We start from the raw sequence: 15,986 nt of genomic DNA, 5'->3' as shown, positions 1-15,986 counted from the left end.
GCTAACAGAGAAGAAATAATAAGTAAATGGTTGTAAAGCAATAGATGCACGATAGGAGTTAAGATGAAGAAGGACACCAAGACCAGAAATACCCTGGAGCCCTAGAGCTGTGGTTCTCAGGGTCCTCAGATCAGCATCAGTATCACAGAAGAACTTACCTTAGGTCTTCTGAATTGGAAATTAGGATTGAGGTCCAGTGATCTATTTTACCAAGCCTGCTAGAGTTTGAGAGCTGGTGCCGAGAGCTAAAGGGAAACTGCCACCACATTACCCCTTTCCAGCAGACAACATCTGAGTAAGTTGGTTCAAACACTGAGGAAACCAGGTGCTCTGCTTTCTCCCCTGATATCTGCTTCCACTGCTCTTGGTCCCCAGACAGCAGTGCTGCCAGGATTAGGAGAATTGGTACCATCTCAGCAGGACAACCCAGAGAGGAAGTGAGGATGACCAGCCCACCTATCATTAAGGGTGCAGCCATCTCAGCATATTAATGGAAATAAACAGCAGTTGGCCAGACCTTGCATTTAAAGTTATGTTCAAGCTCACATCTCTAATCCTAGCTACTTAGGAGGCTGAGATCTGAGGATAGTGATCAAAGCCAACCTAAGCAGAAAAGTCTGTCTGTGAGATTCATTTCCAATTAACCACAAGAAAACCAGAAGTGGAACTGGGCACCAGTGGCTCACGCCTATAATCCTAGCTATTCAGGAGGCTGAGGCTTGGGGATCAAGGTTCAAAGCCAGGCTGGGCAGGAAAGTCTGAGACTATCTCCAATAAACTCAGAAAACCAGAAGTGGCTCAACTGATAGAGGCTAACCTTGAGCTGAAATGCTGAGGGACAGCATTCAGTCCCAGAGTTCAAGCCCCATGACCAACAAAAAAAGAAAAGAAAACCAGAAGTGGCACTGTGGCTCAAAGTGGTAGAGTGCTAGCCTTGAGTAGAAAAGTTTAAGGACAGGGCCCAGGCCCTGAGTTCAAGGCCCACGACTAACAAAGTAAAGTAGTGTTCAAACATTGCCCTCTTGTGGAGTAACAGTGGTTTCAGATTTTTAGCTTCCTTTTTTTTTTTTCTTTAGATACTTTTGCTAAGTAATCATAGCCCACGTTCCTTATTGGCCCTGAGAACCTCCTGCCTTAGCCTACTGAATTCTGCAATTACAGATGTTTACCACCACATCTGGCACCTTTTATTTATTTTTGTCGAGCATGGGGCTTGAACTCGGCCTGGGCGCTGTTCCTCAGCTCTTCAGCTCAAGGGTAGCACTCTACCACTTGAGCCACAGGGCCACTTCCAGTTTTCTGAGTGGTTTATTGGAGATAAAGAGTCTCCTGGGGGCTGGGAAGGTGGCTCAGTGGTAGAGCGCTTGCCTTGCATGCATGAGGCCCTGGGTTTGATTCCTCAGCACCACATAAGCAAAAAGAAAAAAGCTGGAAGTGGCACTGTGGCTCAAGTGATAGAGCACTAGCCTTGAGCTGAGGAACTGAAGGACAGCGCCCAGGCCCAGAGTTCATGCCCCATGACCAGACCCCCCCCCCCAAAAAAAAAAAAAAAATCTCATGGGCAGGGCGTCAGTGGCTCACGCCTGTAATCCTAGCTACCCAGGAGGCTGAGATCTGAGGATCACAGTTCAAAGCCAGCCTGAGCAGGAAAGTCCATGAGACTCTTTTCTCCAATAAACCACTGGAAAACTGGAAGTGGTGAGCTCTTCAGCTCAAGGTGAGTGTTCTACCACTTGAGCTACAGCATCACTTCTGGTTTTTCTGGTGGTTGAGATAAGAGTCTCACGGACTTTCCTGCTCAGGCTGGCTTTGAACTGTGATCCTCAGATCTCAGGCTCCTGAGTAGCTAGGATTACAGCATGAGCCACCACTTTGTTACATTTTTACAAACTAATATTAACTTCTGAATCACCTTTTAAGGTTGGAACTTAGCCCAGTGGAAGCATAATTGCTCCTTATGTGCACACCCCAATTGAAATCTCCAGCACTGCCCCACCCAAAAAAAATGTTTAAAAAGCAATAGAGGAGCTGGAAAATATAGTTCAAAGTTGGGAGAACTAAACCAGGCAAAAAGAAGTTATAAACCAGTGGTGTGGCAGAGTGACATGTGACTCATCCCCAACAACACAGGGAAGGACAAGTAAGTTTGCAGCCCAGGCCCTTGAGTATAAACGGAGACTAACTAAAAAACGAAGGGGCTAGTAGTGTGGCTTAGGTGATAACAGCTCTAGCCTATTAAGTTCCATGTCTTAGGTTCAAATCTAGTTTTCCCAGACCAAAAAAACTACTGAATCACTTTTCAGTCTTTGCTCTTTAGTGCCTCACTTTTGGATGATTTTCTATCAAGTGTCCTTTGCCGCAGTAGCATGTTTGTAGAAGCAGAACCAGGCCTCTTACTTGACAATATTTCCTGGGTCTGAAGTTGCTTCTGAGCTCTCTTAAAAATACTTAGCCCGGCCGGGTGCTGGTGGCTCACGCCTGTAATCCTAGCTACTCAGGAGGCTGAGATCTGAGGATCGCGGTTCAAAGCCAGCCCAGGCAGGAGAGACCGTGAGACTCCTATCTCCAATAAAACCACCAGGGAACCGGAAGTGGCGCTGTAGCTCAAGTGGTAGAGCGCTCGCCTTGAGCTGAAGAGCTAAGGGACAACGCCCAGGCCCAGAGTTCAAGCCCCATGACCAACAAAAAAAAAAAAAAAAAAAATACTTAGCCCGGCGCCAGTGGCTCACACTTACAATCCCAGCTGCTCAGGAGGCTGAGATCTGAGGATTGCAGTTCAAAGCCAGCCCAGTCAGGAAAATCTGAGACTCTTATATCCAACTAATCACCAGAAAACCGGAAGTGGCACAGTGGCTCAAGTGGTAGAGCACTAACCTTGAGCTGCAGAGCTGAGGGACACCACCTGGACCCAGAGTTCAAGTCTCATGGCTGGAAAAACAAAAACAAAAACTTAAGGGTTACCCAGTTGGCAGTGGCCCATTCCTATAATCCTAAATACTCAAGGTTGAGAGTTGATGATCATGGTTAGAAGCTTGCTGGGCAGGGAAGCATAAGACATCTCAAATTAACCACCAAAAAGCTGGAAATGGGGTCTGGGAAGATGGCTCAGTGGTAGAGTGCTTGCCTTGAGGCGTTGGGTTCGATTCCTCAACAGCACATAAGCAGAAAAAGCCGGAAGTGGCGCTGTGGCTTAAGTGGTAGAGCACAAGCCATGAGCTGAAGAGCTGAGGGACAGCACCCAGGCCCAGAGTTCAGGCCCCACGACTGACTAAATAAATAAATAAATTAATTAATTAATTCTGGAAATGGAGCTGTGGCTCAAGTGGTAGCATGCCAGCTTTGAGGAAAAAACTCAGGGATAGCAACCAGGCTCTGAGTTCAAGCCCTAGGACTAGCACACACACACACACACACACACACACATACACACACACACAGAATACTGATTTGGTTGTTATACTCTCCATCCTGATAATTGTTCATGCAGTGAACAAGGATGGGTCTTAGCAGATAGTTAAGATGCAGAAGACACTACATGGTGGTTTAATGAGGATGGGCTCCCTCCACTGGGTTCAGAGCAAGAGTGGCTTGCATTTGTTCAGTTACCAGGTGGGTAGATAAATACATCCTATTCTTATCCTGGGAACAAGTAAAATATCTAGCAGTTCATTGATGTGCCTCTGATATCCCTGTTCCCATCATAATTTAAAGATCTTATACTTCTGTGAACAGATACCCTTTCAATACCAAGACTACATTAACTTTGACATCATACATTTCAAAAGTACAAGTATGAAATAAGAGTATATGTTAACTGAAAATACAAAGGACTAACACTATATACTAAAAGTAAAGGAAATAGGGAACTATGTATTAAACATAGGTGATTGACAAGAAAGGAAAATGTTGGCACTTCTATGTCAGTTTACATATGTAATTTTTTGCTTTGTCAAAAAGATCTAGATTCAGTGCTGGGAAGGTAGCTCAGTGGTAGAGTGCTTGTTTTGCATGCATGAGGCCCTGGGTTCGATTCCTTAGCACCACATAAGCAGAAAAAGCTAGAAGTGGCCCTGTGGCTCAAGTGGTAGAGTGCTGGCCTTGAGCTGAAGAGCTCAGGGACAGCACCCATGCCAAGAGTTCAAGCCCCACAACCAACAGGAAAAAAAATCTTGATTCAGTCATGATATTAGCAAGTCATTTAATGCTGCTTGTTACACAGAGAGAAATGAGGCTAATGGTATCTACAGGTCTGTAGTGATTGATAAATTATTAAATAATTGTGTCAAGCATTTAGCATTGAATCTGGCACACAGAACCAACATCAGTATTTAATAATTGCTAAATCAATCTTTGTGCATCAGCTTTACTAGTAGCTGGGACTACAGATGTGTATCACCCTGTATTCTCATTTTATAATGAGAAATTTTATAATGGGGAAACAATCAGTAAAATTAATTATTTGAGCTAGGCAGTAGTGAGTCATATCTGTACCCTATCTACTCAGGAGGTGAGATCCAGAGAATTGAGGTTTGAAACCAGCCCTGGCAGAAAAGTCCATCAGACTCCATCTCCAAAATAGCAAGCACTGCTAGGTGCCAATAGCTTATGCCTGTAATCCTAGGTACTCAAGGTGTTGAGATTTAGGGATCGTAGTTTGAAGCCAGCCCCAGAAGAGACTCGAAACTCCAATAAACTACTGAGAAAAAATCTGGAAGTGGTACTGTAACATTAGTGGTAGAACACTAGCCTTGAGCACAAAGAGGTTCAGGTACAGTGCCCAGGCCCTGAGTTCAAGCCCCAGGACTGGCAAAAAAAGGAAGGGGGCTGAAGGTGTGGCTAAAATGGTAGAGTACCAGCCAAGTAAGCAAACTAAGCAAGCTTATGACTGTGAGTTCAAACTCCAGTACTGGCCCCATGACCAGACTCTACCCCCCCCACACCCCCCCCCCCCCAACCCCGGAAAAAAAAAAAAGCACTGAACAAAACATGTATAACATTCCTACAGATTTGGAACTCATTAACTTCTTCAACTGATTTTTTTTTTTTTTTGGTCTGTCATGGGGCTTGAACTCTGGGCTTGGGCGCTGTCCTTGTGCTCTTCAGCTTAAGGTGAGTGCTCTATAGCTTGAGCCACAGTGCCACTTCCTGATTCTCTATTTTTTGGAAGTACTGGGGTTTAAACCTCTGGCCACCCTAGAATACAATTCTCCAATTTAGGCTTTCCGCCATATCTGGGATGACAAGCGTGACCCACTGCCCTCAGCCATTGGTTGAAATGGGACCTCTCGAACTTTTTGCTTGGCCTCAAACTTTGCTTCGCCCAATGTCTGCCTGCCAGGTGGCTTAGATCCACTGGCACTCTGTTTAAAGGCTTTGTCTGAATATTTTCTTTTTTTTTTTTTTTTTTTTGGTCCGGTTGTGGGGCCTGAACTCTGGGCCTGGGCGCTGTCCCTCAGCTCTTCAGCTCAAGGCTAGCACTCTACCACTTGAGCCACAGCGCCACTTCTGGCTTTTTTCTTATGTGGTGCTGAGGAATCGAACGCAGGGCCTCATGCATGCAAGGCAAGCGCTCTACCACTGAGCCACCTTCCCAGCCCTGTCTGAATATTTTCTAAAACGTTGATATTAAGTGCTATTGGTAGCAACCTGAGGCATGAATAAGTTGAGCAACATGTTATCAAGTTCTGCCAACTTGTTAACTCAAACCTTGTAGCTCTCTGAGTGAAGAGCAATACAATCAAAGCGCTACAAGCTAAAAGCCTTCAAGTGTTTGTCATATTAAATAAACAGCAGCAGTCAGTCAGGACTGCAAGACTTAATGCGCTAAGGAAGAATAGTAATCTGCGTGCTCCCCAGAGGTAAGGGAGTAGGGTATACCTTGTGGTGCATGTTATTCTGGCAAATGCAAAACCAACACATATTCTTCTATGTGTTTTGTCCTTTTTCTCTGGATGATCTCTGGCACCATTGTTATGGAGAAAGGTGAAGGAGAGATGGCTAATGCTAGTGATCACTGCGAAGTTTGTTTTCTACAGAAAGGCCGTGTTTGAGCAGGAGTGAGGAAGCTCAGTTTTTACTTGTAGCATAGTTTTAGCCCACTTCCTTTTGTGTGTGTGTAGGCTGAGGGACTTGAACTCAGGGCTTGAGCGCTGTTTGTTTGTTCTTTTGTTCAAGGCTAACCCTCGACCACTTTGAGCCACTGCGCCACTTCTGCTTTTTGAGTGGCTAATTGGAAATAAAAGAGTCTCCCGAGGACTTTTCTGCCCCGGCTCGCTTCGAACCCGGAAACTCAGATCTCAGCTTCCAGAGTAGCTAAGATTGAAGGCCTGGTGCCCAGTTTACCCTCAGGCATCCCTGGGGTTTGATCTCGGGGCCTCCAGCTTTCTAGGCAGGAGTTCTACCACCTAAGCCCTACCTCTAGCCCTGCGCACTTTTTCTTGCCACAGCCCAATCTCTGATGCAGGCGACCATGACTTTCAACTAACCTAGTTATTAGATTTGGATGGGAAAACCTCCAGCCCGCGACCGGTGGGAAGGCGGACGGGGAGGGGGGGTGGGGGTGGAGGAATGATTTAGGATATCATACGCATGCGCCAGGCCACAGGGAACGAGGTAACTGCGGCTGCGCGAATGGGCGGCCCGGCCTCCCCTGATCACGTGTTGGGGGACCGCGGCGTGGCGCGACGGTGGCGGTAGCGACGGCCGGCCGTAGGGCGGTCTGAAGGTTTCCGGTTCCGGTGTAACGTTCGGGCTCCGTCTCAGGGGCTGAAGTTTGTGAGGTGAGTAGTGTCCCCGGGCCCAGCAGGGTTATCCTTCGGTCCAAGCCACGGAGGCCCGGGCTCAATCCAAAGGGGGCCCCCAGGCGGGAGGGTTCCGCGGGGAGGAGGCCGAGAGAAGTGCGGGGTTCTGCGAGAGGAGTTAGAATGAGGCGAAGGGCGGGGGCGGGAAGGGGACAGGGTGGGGCATTCGGGGAAGGCTTAAGGGGGTGTAAGGGGCAACTGGAAAGAGTAGGGAATCGGGTGGGAGCTCCAGAGTAAGGAATTGCTGAGCGAAGACTCCATCCTGCTACCTGCTCATTCAGAGGAGAGCTTTCTGCCCTTCGCACCCCAGCTCCCCACCGCCAGACAGTTTCTGTCGAGAAATTGACAAGTGGCCAAGCTAGTTACTGTTTGCAACTTTTTTTGGTCCATTGACTGTTTAGTTTGCACAGCTTTTTGTAGAAGGTTGTGTCCAACGGAGTACATGCGGTGTGACAGTACTTAGGCACACTTTCCAGCTTGGCCAATCATGGTACTTGTGGTATTGTTTTCAGCTTCAAAATGCTTCCACTTTTTCTAGCCTGTGATTCAGTTCTAGTGGAAATGAAGCCTCATTAGTAAGGCGAGGGTTCTTGTCTGTTTTGTTCTACGGCTGTGCAGCGCCTAGTAAGCACTCTTCTTGTTACTTAGAAGTTACTTAAATATTGAATTACAATGTAGATAATAAGGCAGATGTCCTTATTTACTAAGATGAGTAAACGGAGGCTCTGAGGAATTAAGTCACCTAAGGGCTTGTAAATGGTGTGGCTCATTGTCCTGATGAGTGAGCTTATTTTTGTACATTCTAGTGCTGAGTGGTCTACAACTCCCATTGTGGTGCTTACATATGCTTCTTTTTAACAATGTATATTATATTGAGTATGCGGTAATTGATAGACTTTACTGCCATTACATGATGGTAAAACAGCCACCATAGACCATCCATGTCACTTGTCACTAAGGCACAGAATCTTTCCATCATAATTTCATGACTTTAATCTGCCAGCTTTATTTACCAAATTATTAAATCAACTACTGGACAATAGATCTTCTAGGAAATTACTTGCCAAGAAGGTAGATGTTAATCAGACTGTCTTTTAGAAGAAAAAAAATGTCTTAACACATTTTGAACAATTGATACCCAGATCTACTATGATGCCTGGCAATATTAAGAAGAGGTTAGCTGGGAAATTGAGGTCAGTACAGTTTATTGACTATCATAAAGCCATATGTAGAAAACAAAAAAAATAGTTTTCTCAGCCCATAAAACGATTTAACATTTAGGGAGGAATGAAATGTAAATATGAATAATGTTGAAACTTTATAGTAATTTGAATTAAATGATAAAATGTTTTCTCTGCTGAGCTAAAAAAATAGAAGAATAAAAGAGAAAAAAAGGAAAGAGTGAGATCCAAAACGTAGAGTGTGTGTGTGTGTGTGTGAGAGAGAGAGAGAGAGAGAGAGAGCGAGCAAGCACACATGAGTGAGCATGGGTCCCACAGCTCCACTTCTGGATTTTTTGTAGCTTCCTGTAGGTAAGAATCTTATAGATTTTCTTGCCTGGGTTGGCTTGAACCATGATCCTCAGATCTCAGCCTCCTGAATTTGCTAGGATTATAGGTGTGAGCCACTAGCAACTAGTTGTGGGGTTATGTTTGTTTTTGTTTTTGTTTTAGTTTAGTGTTTACTCTTGGTTGAGTCAGCTGAGAGACTCAGTAAAATATGTAGCATAACCTGTGTGTAGAATTCCCACTGCCATGAATAAACCTATAGAGAAATTTAACAGAACATTCTTAAGGTTGTAAGATTTAGTACAAGATGACTGGTTTAGGTAAAGACTCCTTAATTTATGTCCCTTAGGAGAAGGGAAACCAAAAGGTCAAGCCTGGATTAGTGTTAATACCTGCCTAGAAGAAGAAGGAATAGGCCGGGCGCCAGTGCTCACGCCTGTAATCCTAGCTACTCAGGAAGCTGAGATCTGAAGATCTCAGGTCAAAGCCAGCCCAGGCAGGAAAGTGCATGAGACTCTTATCTCCAATAAACCACCAGAAAACTTGAAGTGGCACTGTAGCTCAAGTGGTAAAGTGCTAGCCTTGAGCTGAAGAGCTGAGGGACAGTGCCCAGGCCCAGAGTTCAAGCCCACAACGGGAGGGGGGGGGGGGGGGGAAGGAATAGAAAAACTGATCTCTGGGGCTGGGAAGGTGGCTCAGTGGTAAAGTGCTTGCCTTGCATGCATGAGGCTCTGGGTTCGATTCCCCAGCACCACATAAGGAAAAAGAAAAAAAGCTGGAAGTGGTGCTGTGGCTCAACTGGTAGAGCGCTAGCCTTGAGCTGAAGTGCTGAGGGACAGCGCCCAGGCCCAGAGTTCAGGCCCCATGACCGGACCCTCCCCAAAAAAAACCAAAAAAACGGATCTCTGACAGGGCTTATTTAGTTAATTTGTGTAGTGCTGGGGATGGAACCTAGGATCTTGTTCATACTAGGCAGACACACTACTATTGAGCTCATTCCCCAGTCCTTAAGATCTATTTTAAAGCTAGAACTCATTTCTCATACTAGGTTTTCCCCAGATTTTGGTTATTCCTCAGATGTCATTGATACTTACAGAGTTAGCATTAAAAGTCAGGTGAAGAACTAAAGCTTAGTGGTAGAGTGCTTGCCTAGCATGCATGAAGCCCTGGGTTCAATTCCTCAGTACCACATAAACAGAAAAAGCCAGAAGTGGCTCTGTTGCTCAAGTTGTAGAGTGCTAGCCTTGAGCAAAAGAATCTCAGAGGCAGTTTCCAGACCCTGAGTTCAAGCCCCAGGGGTGGGGAGTGGGGTCAAATGAAGCTGGGCATGGTGGTGAATATCTGTAACTAACTATAAAAATCAGAGCATAGAAAAAAAAAATCAGAGCATAGGCAGGAGGGACAAGAGTTGGCATACAAGCTGGGCGCTGGTGGCTCACACCTGTAACCTAGCTACTCAGGAGGCTGAGATCTGAGAATCCCACTTCAAAGCCAGCCTGGGCAGGAAAAGCCGTGAAACTCTATCTCCACTAAAACCACCAGAAAACCGGAAGTAGTGCTGTGGTTCAAGTGGTAGAGTGCTAGCCTTGAGCTGAAGAGCTGAGGGACAGTGTCCAGACCCAGAGTTCAAGCCCCATGACTGACCAAAAAGAAAAAAGAGTTGGAGTACATCCTGGGTTACATAGTGAGACCCTGTCTTAAAAAATAAATAAATAAAAGGACTTGTTTTCCTCTTCTTTGAAGCAGTTCTTAGGGAAAGTATTTTTCTTCAAATTAAGTAGAAAAGGTTGCCTTAGGATTGACATTAACAATAGAGTTGGGAAGGTATTCTTGAATTCCTGATATATTAACTATGGCCCTAGATCCCCTTAGTTGTTTTGTTTTTGGTTTTTTGTTTTCTGTTTTCTAACTTAACTCTTTCCTAGTTTCTTTTAAGGTGTGTTGAATCCCATTTGAGTTACTGTTTGCCTTTTCCTGAAAAATGGCACTGTCTAAGAGGGAGCTGGATGAGCTGAAACCATGGATAGAAAAGACAGTGAAGAGAGTGCTGGGTTTCTCAGAGCCCACTGTGGTAACAGCAGCGTTGAACTGTGTGGGGAAGGGCATGGACAAGAAGAAGGCAGCTGGTATGTACCTCTCTGACTCTTTTGACGTAGTATATAGGATAACCCTTAAACATTACTTTGAACTTGTCCAAATCCTTCCTACTAGGAGCATCTAAAGAAAAGTCAAGCCACACTTTATTTTGTATCTTTTATTATAATGAAAATAGATTAAATAACTAGATTTTTCTCTTACTTTGTATCGTTCTAGTTTTCTTATTCTTTGTCAAATTTGTGGCATATTTTGCATCTCAGACTGAGTCCCTTTTGCCATCATACTGAGTCACCTGAGTTAGATTTAATACTGAAGTCAAATGTGGATATTCAGATTCTGACTGATGTTTCATTATATGGAAGTCTTTATGAAATACATTAAAAAGGTCCTACAACTTGCTATTTGAGAAAGTCTAGAGTGATTATTTATCGTGAATTTTTATGCCTATGTATACTTTTTGTTTGTTTTTGTGTGGTTTTGTTTGGTGCTGAGAATGGAACTTTATACCTTGCACATGTTAGGCAAGTGCTTTACTACTGAGCTATACTCTAAGCCCGTATCTTAAAGTTAGATGCTCATATTACGTAGATTTCTATAGCAATAACACGTCCTTCTCCATAGAAATTGTAATTCTGTTGTTACACATACCACATGGTTATTCAGTATAGCACATTTTAAGAACATTAACATTATTTCTGTCCTTCCTATGGTTAAAATTCCAGTGTTAGTGACTTACATGTCTAATATATATTATTACCTTTTCAATTTTACCACCTCTTTTTTTTTTTCTTCTCTCAGACCATCTGAAACCTTTCCTTGATGATTCTACTCTCCGATTTGTGGACAAATTGTTTGAGGCTGTAGAGGAAGGCCGAAGTTCTAGGCATTCCAAGTCCAGCAGTGACAGGAGCAGAAAACGAGAGCTAAAGGTAGGTTACTGTTTACCATCTAATGAGCTCAGGAATATTTGATACAATTGCTGACCTTCTTTGGCTCACACTTCAATATTCATTAGTAGCATACCTAATGTTAAAAAGAGGTCCTTAGATTTTAAAGTAGAAAAGGTAGTTATATTATCACTGTTTTGTAACAATGAACTACCTAAGTTCATTTGAAATATTCCTAAGAAATAATTGACAGCTTTGTCATTTTTTCATATATAGTTAGGAGTTTTGGTTCTCATGTTTTCCCAGGTCTCTCTTTATCTTCCATTACTACTATCTATAAATTCATTGCTCTAAAATTCGATATCTTTGATTTATTTTAAGCCTAATAAGGTGCTTCAGAATGTGACTCCACTGCTACTTGACTGTAGTGCTTATTGATGCTCCTTCATAGAGATTTTTCTGCAGTGTACTTATAGATAAGATATCTAAAACTAACTATATTTTTCATATGTTGAGAGCCTACCATTTGTTATATAGTATATTATGGGTCATCTGGTCCCATTAGTGGGGTACCTAAAAGAATCAGTATCCCCTTTACTACATTCTATGGTTGCTGATTGGTCATGGCCTTTTTAAATATTAGTACAGTAGCTTATCTTTCTGATCTCATTTCCCTAAATTAGCCAGCTTCTCTTAAAATTTTCTCTTCTCTCTCTTAAGAAAAAAAAAGAAATGTTTCTGTACTCCTATCAAACCCTCCAAAAGTCTTTTCCTATGTTGGCTATCCCATTGCTTTTCCTAAGACACAAAGAGTGGATAATAAATGTCTGCTTGGTCCCCTGGCCTGGCTGTAGAACCAAGAACAATAGAAATTTCTATGCCTTCTGGTTTTAAGCGATAGTCCCTTGCCTTAAGAGAATTTGCAGTATACAAAGTTAGGAATGCAATAAAATAGTCACAAATTACAAAAATAGCAGTTTTATGTAAGTTTTAGGGTTAATTATAGTTTCAGATTTATATTGAATTTTGTTATATTTAGTCCACAGTATATACAGACTGATACATACAGTGAGAATTATGTTACAGTAGAGTATGCCACTGTGAAAGTGCTGATGCCATGCTCTAAATGAAGTGACTACATTGGGTGGGATAAATAAAAGTAGTTTCTTAAAGAAGGAGTCTAGATAGCCATGGGATATGGGTCCCGTTTTTGGTCCATTCAAGTCCCCACTCCACACAATATATTATGGGAGAGTCCTTTTTCTTGAACTGTAGGAGTTCCAGGAAGCGCTCGCCCCTGGCCGAGGATATGTCCTTGCAAAACACGAGCCCTCCTAGTGAAGAGGGGATGTCACCCAAAGCCTACCACCGGTGTGTACATTTGCTTTTTCCCATTGTCCCTTCCAGTTGGCCACTCTTGGTCCTATTAAATTCATCTTGCAAATTAGTCAACATATTTGAGTTCCCATTATATGATAAGAACAAACTGTTATTGGGGAATACTAAAAAAGAAAGAGAAAGCCCCTGTCCTGGAAAAGTTTAGACTCAAGTTGAAGCTGGGCACCATGGCTCATGCCTGTAATCCTAGCCACTCAGGAGGCTGAGATCTGAGGATCACAGTTTGAAGCCAGCCCAAGCAGGAAAGCCCATGAGACTCTTATTTTCAGTTAACCAAAGAATGCCAGTAATGGAGCTATGGCTCAAGTGGTAGAGTGCTAGCCTTGAGCAGGAAAGCTTAGGGACAGCACCCATGCCTTGAGTTCACGCCCCAGGACTAGCACTAAATAAATAAATAAAAATAAACTCTAGTTGGAATAACATTACTACCATTGAAAGACCTAACACTTAGCAAACAGAGTATCAACAGTGTAATTTAGCCTAATATGAACCAAGCTTTTAAGTGCTAAGAGGATATGAAGCAAAAGTTTGATCAGAGTGGGATGAGTTTATAATGAGGAAAAGTGCCTGGAGGAGGTGAGTTTTAGGCAGGATGGAACAGGGGTTGTGGAAAAGTTAAGAAAGAACATTACAAATGTGGGCAGTAGCTTTGCAAAGATGTTGAGATAGGATGTTCTTGTAGGAACACCTATAAGAACATGGGGTTTGCTTGACTGGAGTAGGAGGATGATGAAGTTGAGTGAAATGGTCCACTTGGTGGAGAGTCTAGAAAACCCTGCCTCCTACAAGTAGTTATTTGCAAGATTGCATCATACTCCCCTAGGAAAAGCCTTAAAGTGCTGGTAGGTGTTAGGATGATTCTTTCTTCTCCCCATGGGGAGGGATACAACTCTTCTTTCATCTTGGGCTCCCTTAGGAGGTGTTTGGTGATGACTCTGAGATCTCCAAGGAATCATCAGGAGTAAAGAAACGACGAATACCCCGTTTTGAGGAGGTAGAAGAAGAGCCAGAGGTGATTCCTGGGCCTCCATCAGAAAGCCCTGGCATGTTGACTAAACTCCAGGTTAGTTAATAGACATTGGAAGCAAAGTGCATTGAAGCAAAGGATTTATGGGTCCATACTTCTGTGATCTGGACTTGAATTAGTGTTTATTTGGGGAGATTTTATTTCCTGCTTTATATTTTAAGCATTCTTTGGTTTAACTAAGATTATTCTAGTTTTGGATTATTGAAACTCCGTTTACTAATAAGCACTTACTATTAACTGTGTATATACATTGGTTACCCAGTTACCTACATCATTTGTCATTGGAAAAATTAAGTGATCAGCACGCAACTTGATAAGAGACATGAAGAATCTTCAAATGTGCAAAATAGGTGTAATCCACTTACAAGTAATTTCAAGTGGAGATGGGAAATTAGCAGGAAACTGTAAGACTTTTTTTTTTGGTCTGGTCTTGGGGCCTGAACTCTGGGCCTGGGCGCTGTCCCTCAGCTCTTCAAGTCAAAGCTAGCCCTCTACCACTTGAGCCACAGCGCCACTTCCAGCTTTTTTTTTTCTGCTTATGTGGTGCTGAGGAATGGAACCCAGGGCTTCATGCATGCAAGGCAAGCGCTCTACACTGAGCCAACTTCCCAACCCCTCTGTTAGACTCTTATCTCCAATAAGCCACTCAGAAAATGAAGTAGCACTTTGGCTCAAGTGGTAGAGTGCTCACCTTGAGCTGAAGAGCTGAAGGACAGCACCCAAGCCCAGGGTTCAAGCCCCATAACTGACCAAAAAAAAAAAAAAAAAAAATTCGAGAATAGTTGGGCACTGCTGATGTGCATGTATAATCCTAGCTACTCAGGAGACTAGGACTGGGATCTGAGGATTGCAGTTTAATGCCATTCTAGGGGAAAAAGTCCTAGAGATTCTTGTCTCCAATTAACCACCAAAAACCAGCACCAAAAAGGAAAAGAAACTGATTTATTTTAGATGCCAGTCCTAGAGTTTGAACTTAAGGCCTGGGTGCTAGGTGCTGTCCCAGAGCATTTTTTTTTTTTTTTTTTTTGCTTAAAAAAAAAATATATAGGGGGGCTGGGAAGGTGGCTCAGTGGTAGAGCGCTTGCCTTGCATGCCTGAGGCCCTGAGTTCGATTCCTCAGCACCACATAAGCAAAAAGAAAAAAGCCGGAAGTGGCGCTGTGGCTCAAGTGGTAGAGCTCTAGCCTTGAGCTGAAGAGCTGAGGGACAGCGCCCAGGCCCAGAGTTCAGGCCCCATGACCGGACCAAAAAAAAAAAAATATATATATATAGGGGCTGGGAAGGTGGCTCAGTGGTAGAGCCCTTGCCTTGCATGTCTGAGGCCCTGGGTTCCATTCCTCAGCACCACATAAGCAAAAAGAAAAAAGCCAGAAGTGGCGCTGTGGCTCAAGTGGTAGAACGCTAGCCTTGAGCTGAAGAGCTGAGGGACAGCACCCAGGCCCAGAGTTCAGGCCCCACGACCGGACCCCCCCAAAAAAAAAAAAAAAAATATATATATATATATATACACACACACATACATACACACACACATATATATGCTGGTTCTGGAACTTGAATTCAGGGCCTGGGTACTAATCCCTTTTCCTGAGCATTTTTGCTCAAGGATAGTGCTTTCCCATTTGAGCCACAGCTCCACTTCTGGCCTTTTGTTAGTTAATTGGAAATAAAGGTCTCATGGGCTTTCCTTCCTGGCTGGCTTTGAACCATGATCTTCAGATCTCAGCCTTCTCAGTAGCTAGAATTACAGGTGTTACTCACCAGTGTGCTCAACATGATTTTTTTTTTTTTTTGGTTGGTTGTGGGGCTTGAATTCTGGGCTTGGGTGCTGTCCCTCAGCTCTTCAGCTCAAGGTGAGCACTCTACCACTTGAGCCACAGCACCACTTCGGTTTTCTGGTTGTTTATTGGTTTATTGGAGATACGACTTTCCTGCCTGTGCTGGCTTTGAACTGTGATCCTCAGATCTCAGCCTGCTGAGTAGCTAGGATTACATGCATGAGCCACCGGTGCCCAGCTCAACATGTTTTTTTAAAATTTAATATAATTGAGATGTTGTTAGGCTTATATGCACCACTTAAATGTTCACAATAGGAAGATAGATTAATGCAGGAAGTAAGTCTGCTTAAGGAACATTAGGTGCACATAGAAACGTGTCAAAATGAACTCTTTTTGTATTGATGCTAATCAAAATAGAACCACGACACACACACAAGAAAATAGATACTTAAGGAGAAATTAGATGAATAAGTATGACTTCTCTATCAGGAA

At 43.5% G+C, this 15,986-nt stretch overlaps 1 protein-coding gene across 3 annotated transcripts in view; it reads left to right on the top strand.

Annotated features, from left to right (window-relative positions):
- The first annotated feature begins 6,702 nt into the window (after positions 1–6,702).
- Prpf3 (pre-mRNA processing factor 3) overlaps positions 6,703–15,986 on the top strand; it is a 34,483-nt gene continuing 25,199 nt past the window's right edge. Inside the window, exons 1-4 of one of the 3 annotated variants that reach the window (XM_042682081.1) lie at positions 6,703–6,779; positions 10,234–10,434; positions 11,204–11,334; positions 13,607–13,753. In XM_042682081.1, coding sequence (XP_042538015.1) covers positions 10,290–10,434; positions 11,204–11,334; positions 13,607–13,753 — 423 coding nt within the window. In that variant the 5' untranslated portion in view covers positions 6,703–6,779; positions 10,234–10,289. Of the gene's footprint in view, positions 6,780–7,948; positions 7,994–10,233; positions 10,435–11,203; positions 11,335–12,567; positions 12,664–13,606; positions 13,754–15,986 lie in introns of those variants that run through there. The other 2 variants (XM_042682082.1, XM_042682083.1) reach the window with 2 other exon arrangements.

Source organism: Dipodomys spectabilis, unplaced genomic scaffold (genome assembly GCF_019054845.1).
Source record: "Dipodomys spectabilis isolate Male_0828 unplaced genomic scaffold, ASM1905484v1 ptg000069l, whole genome shotgun sequence".
NCBI lineage: Eukaryota > Metazoa > Chordata > Mammalia > Rodentia > Heteromyidae > Dipodomys > Dipodomys spectabilis.
This window is presented reverse-complemented; position numbering and strand designations above follow the sequence as displayed.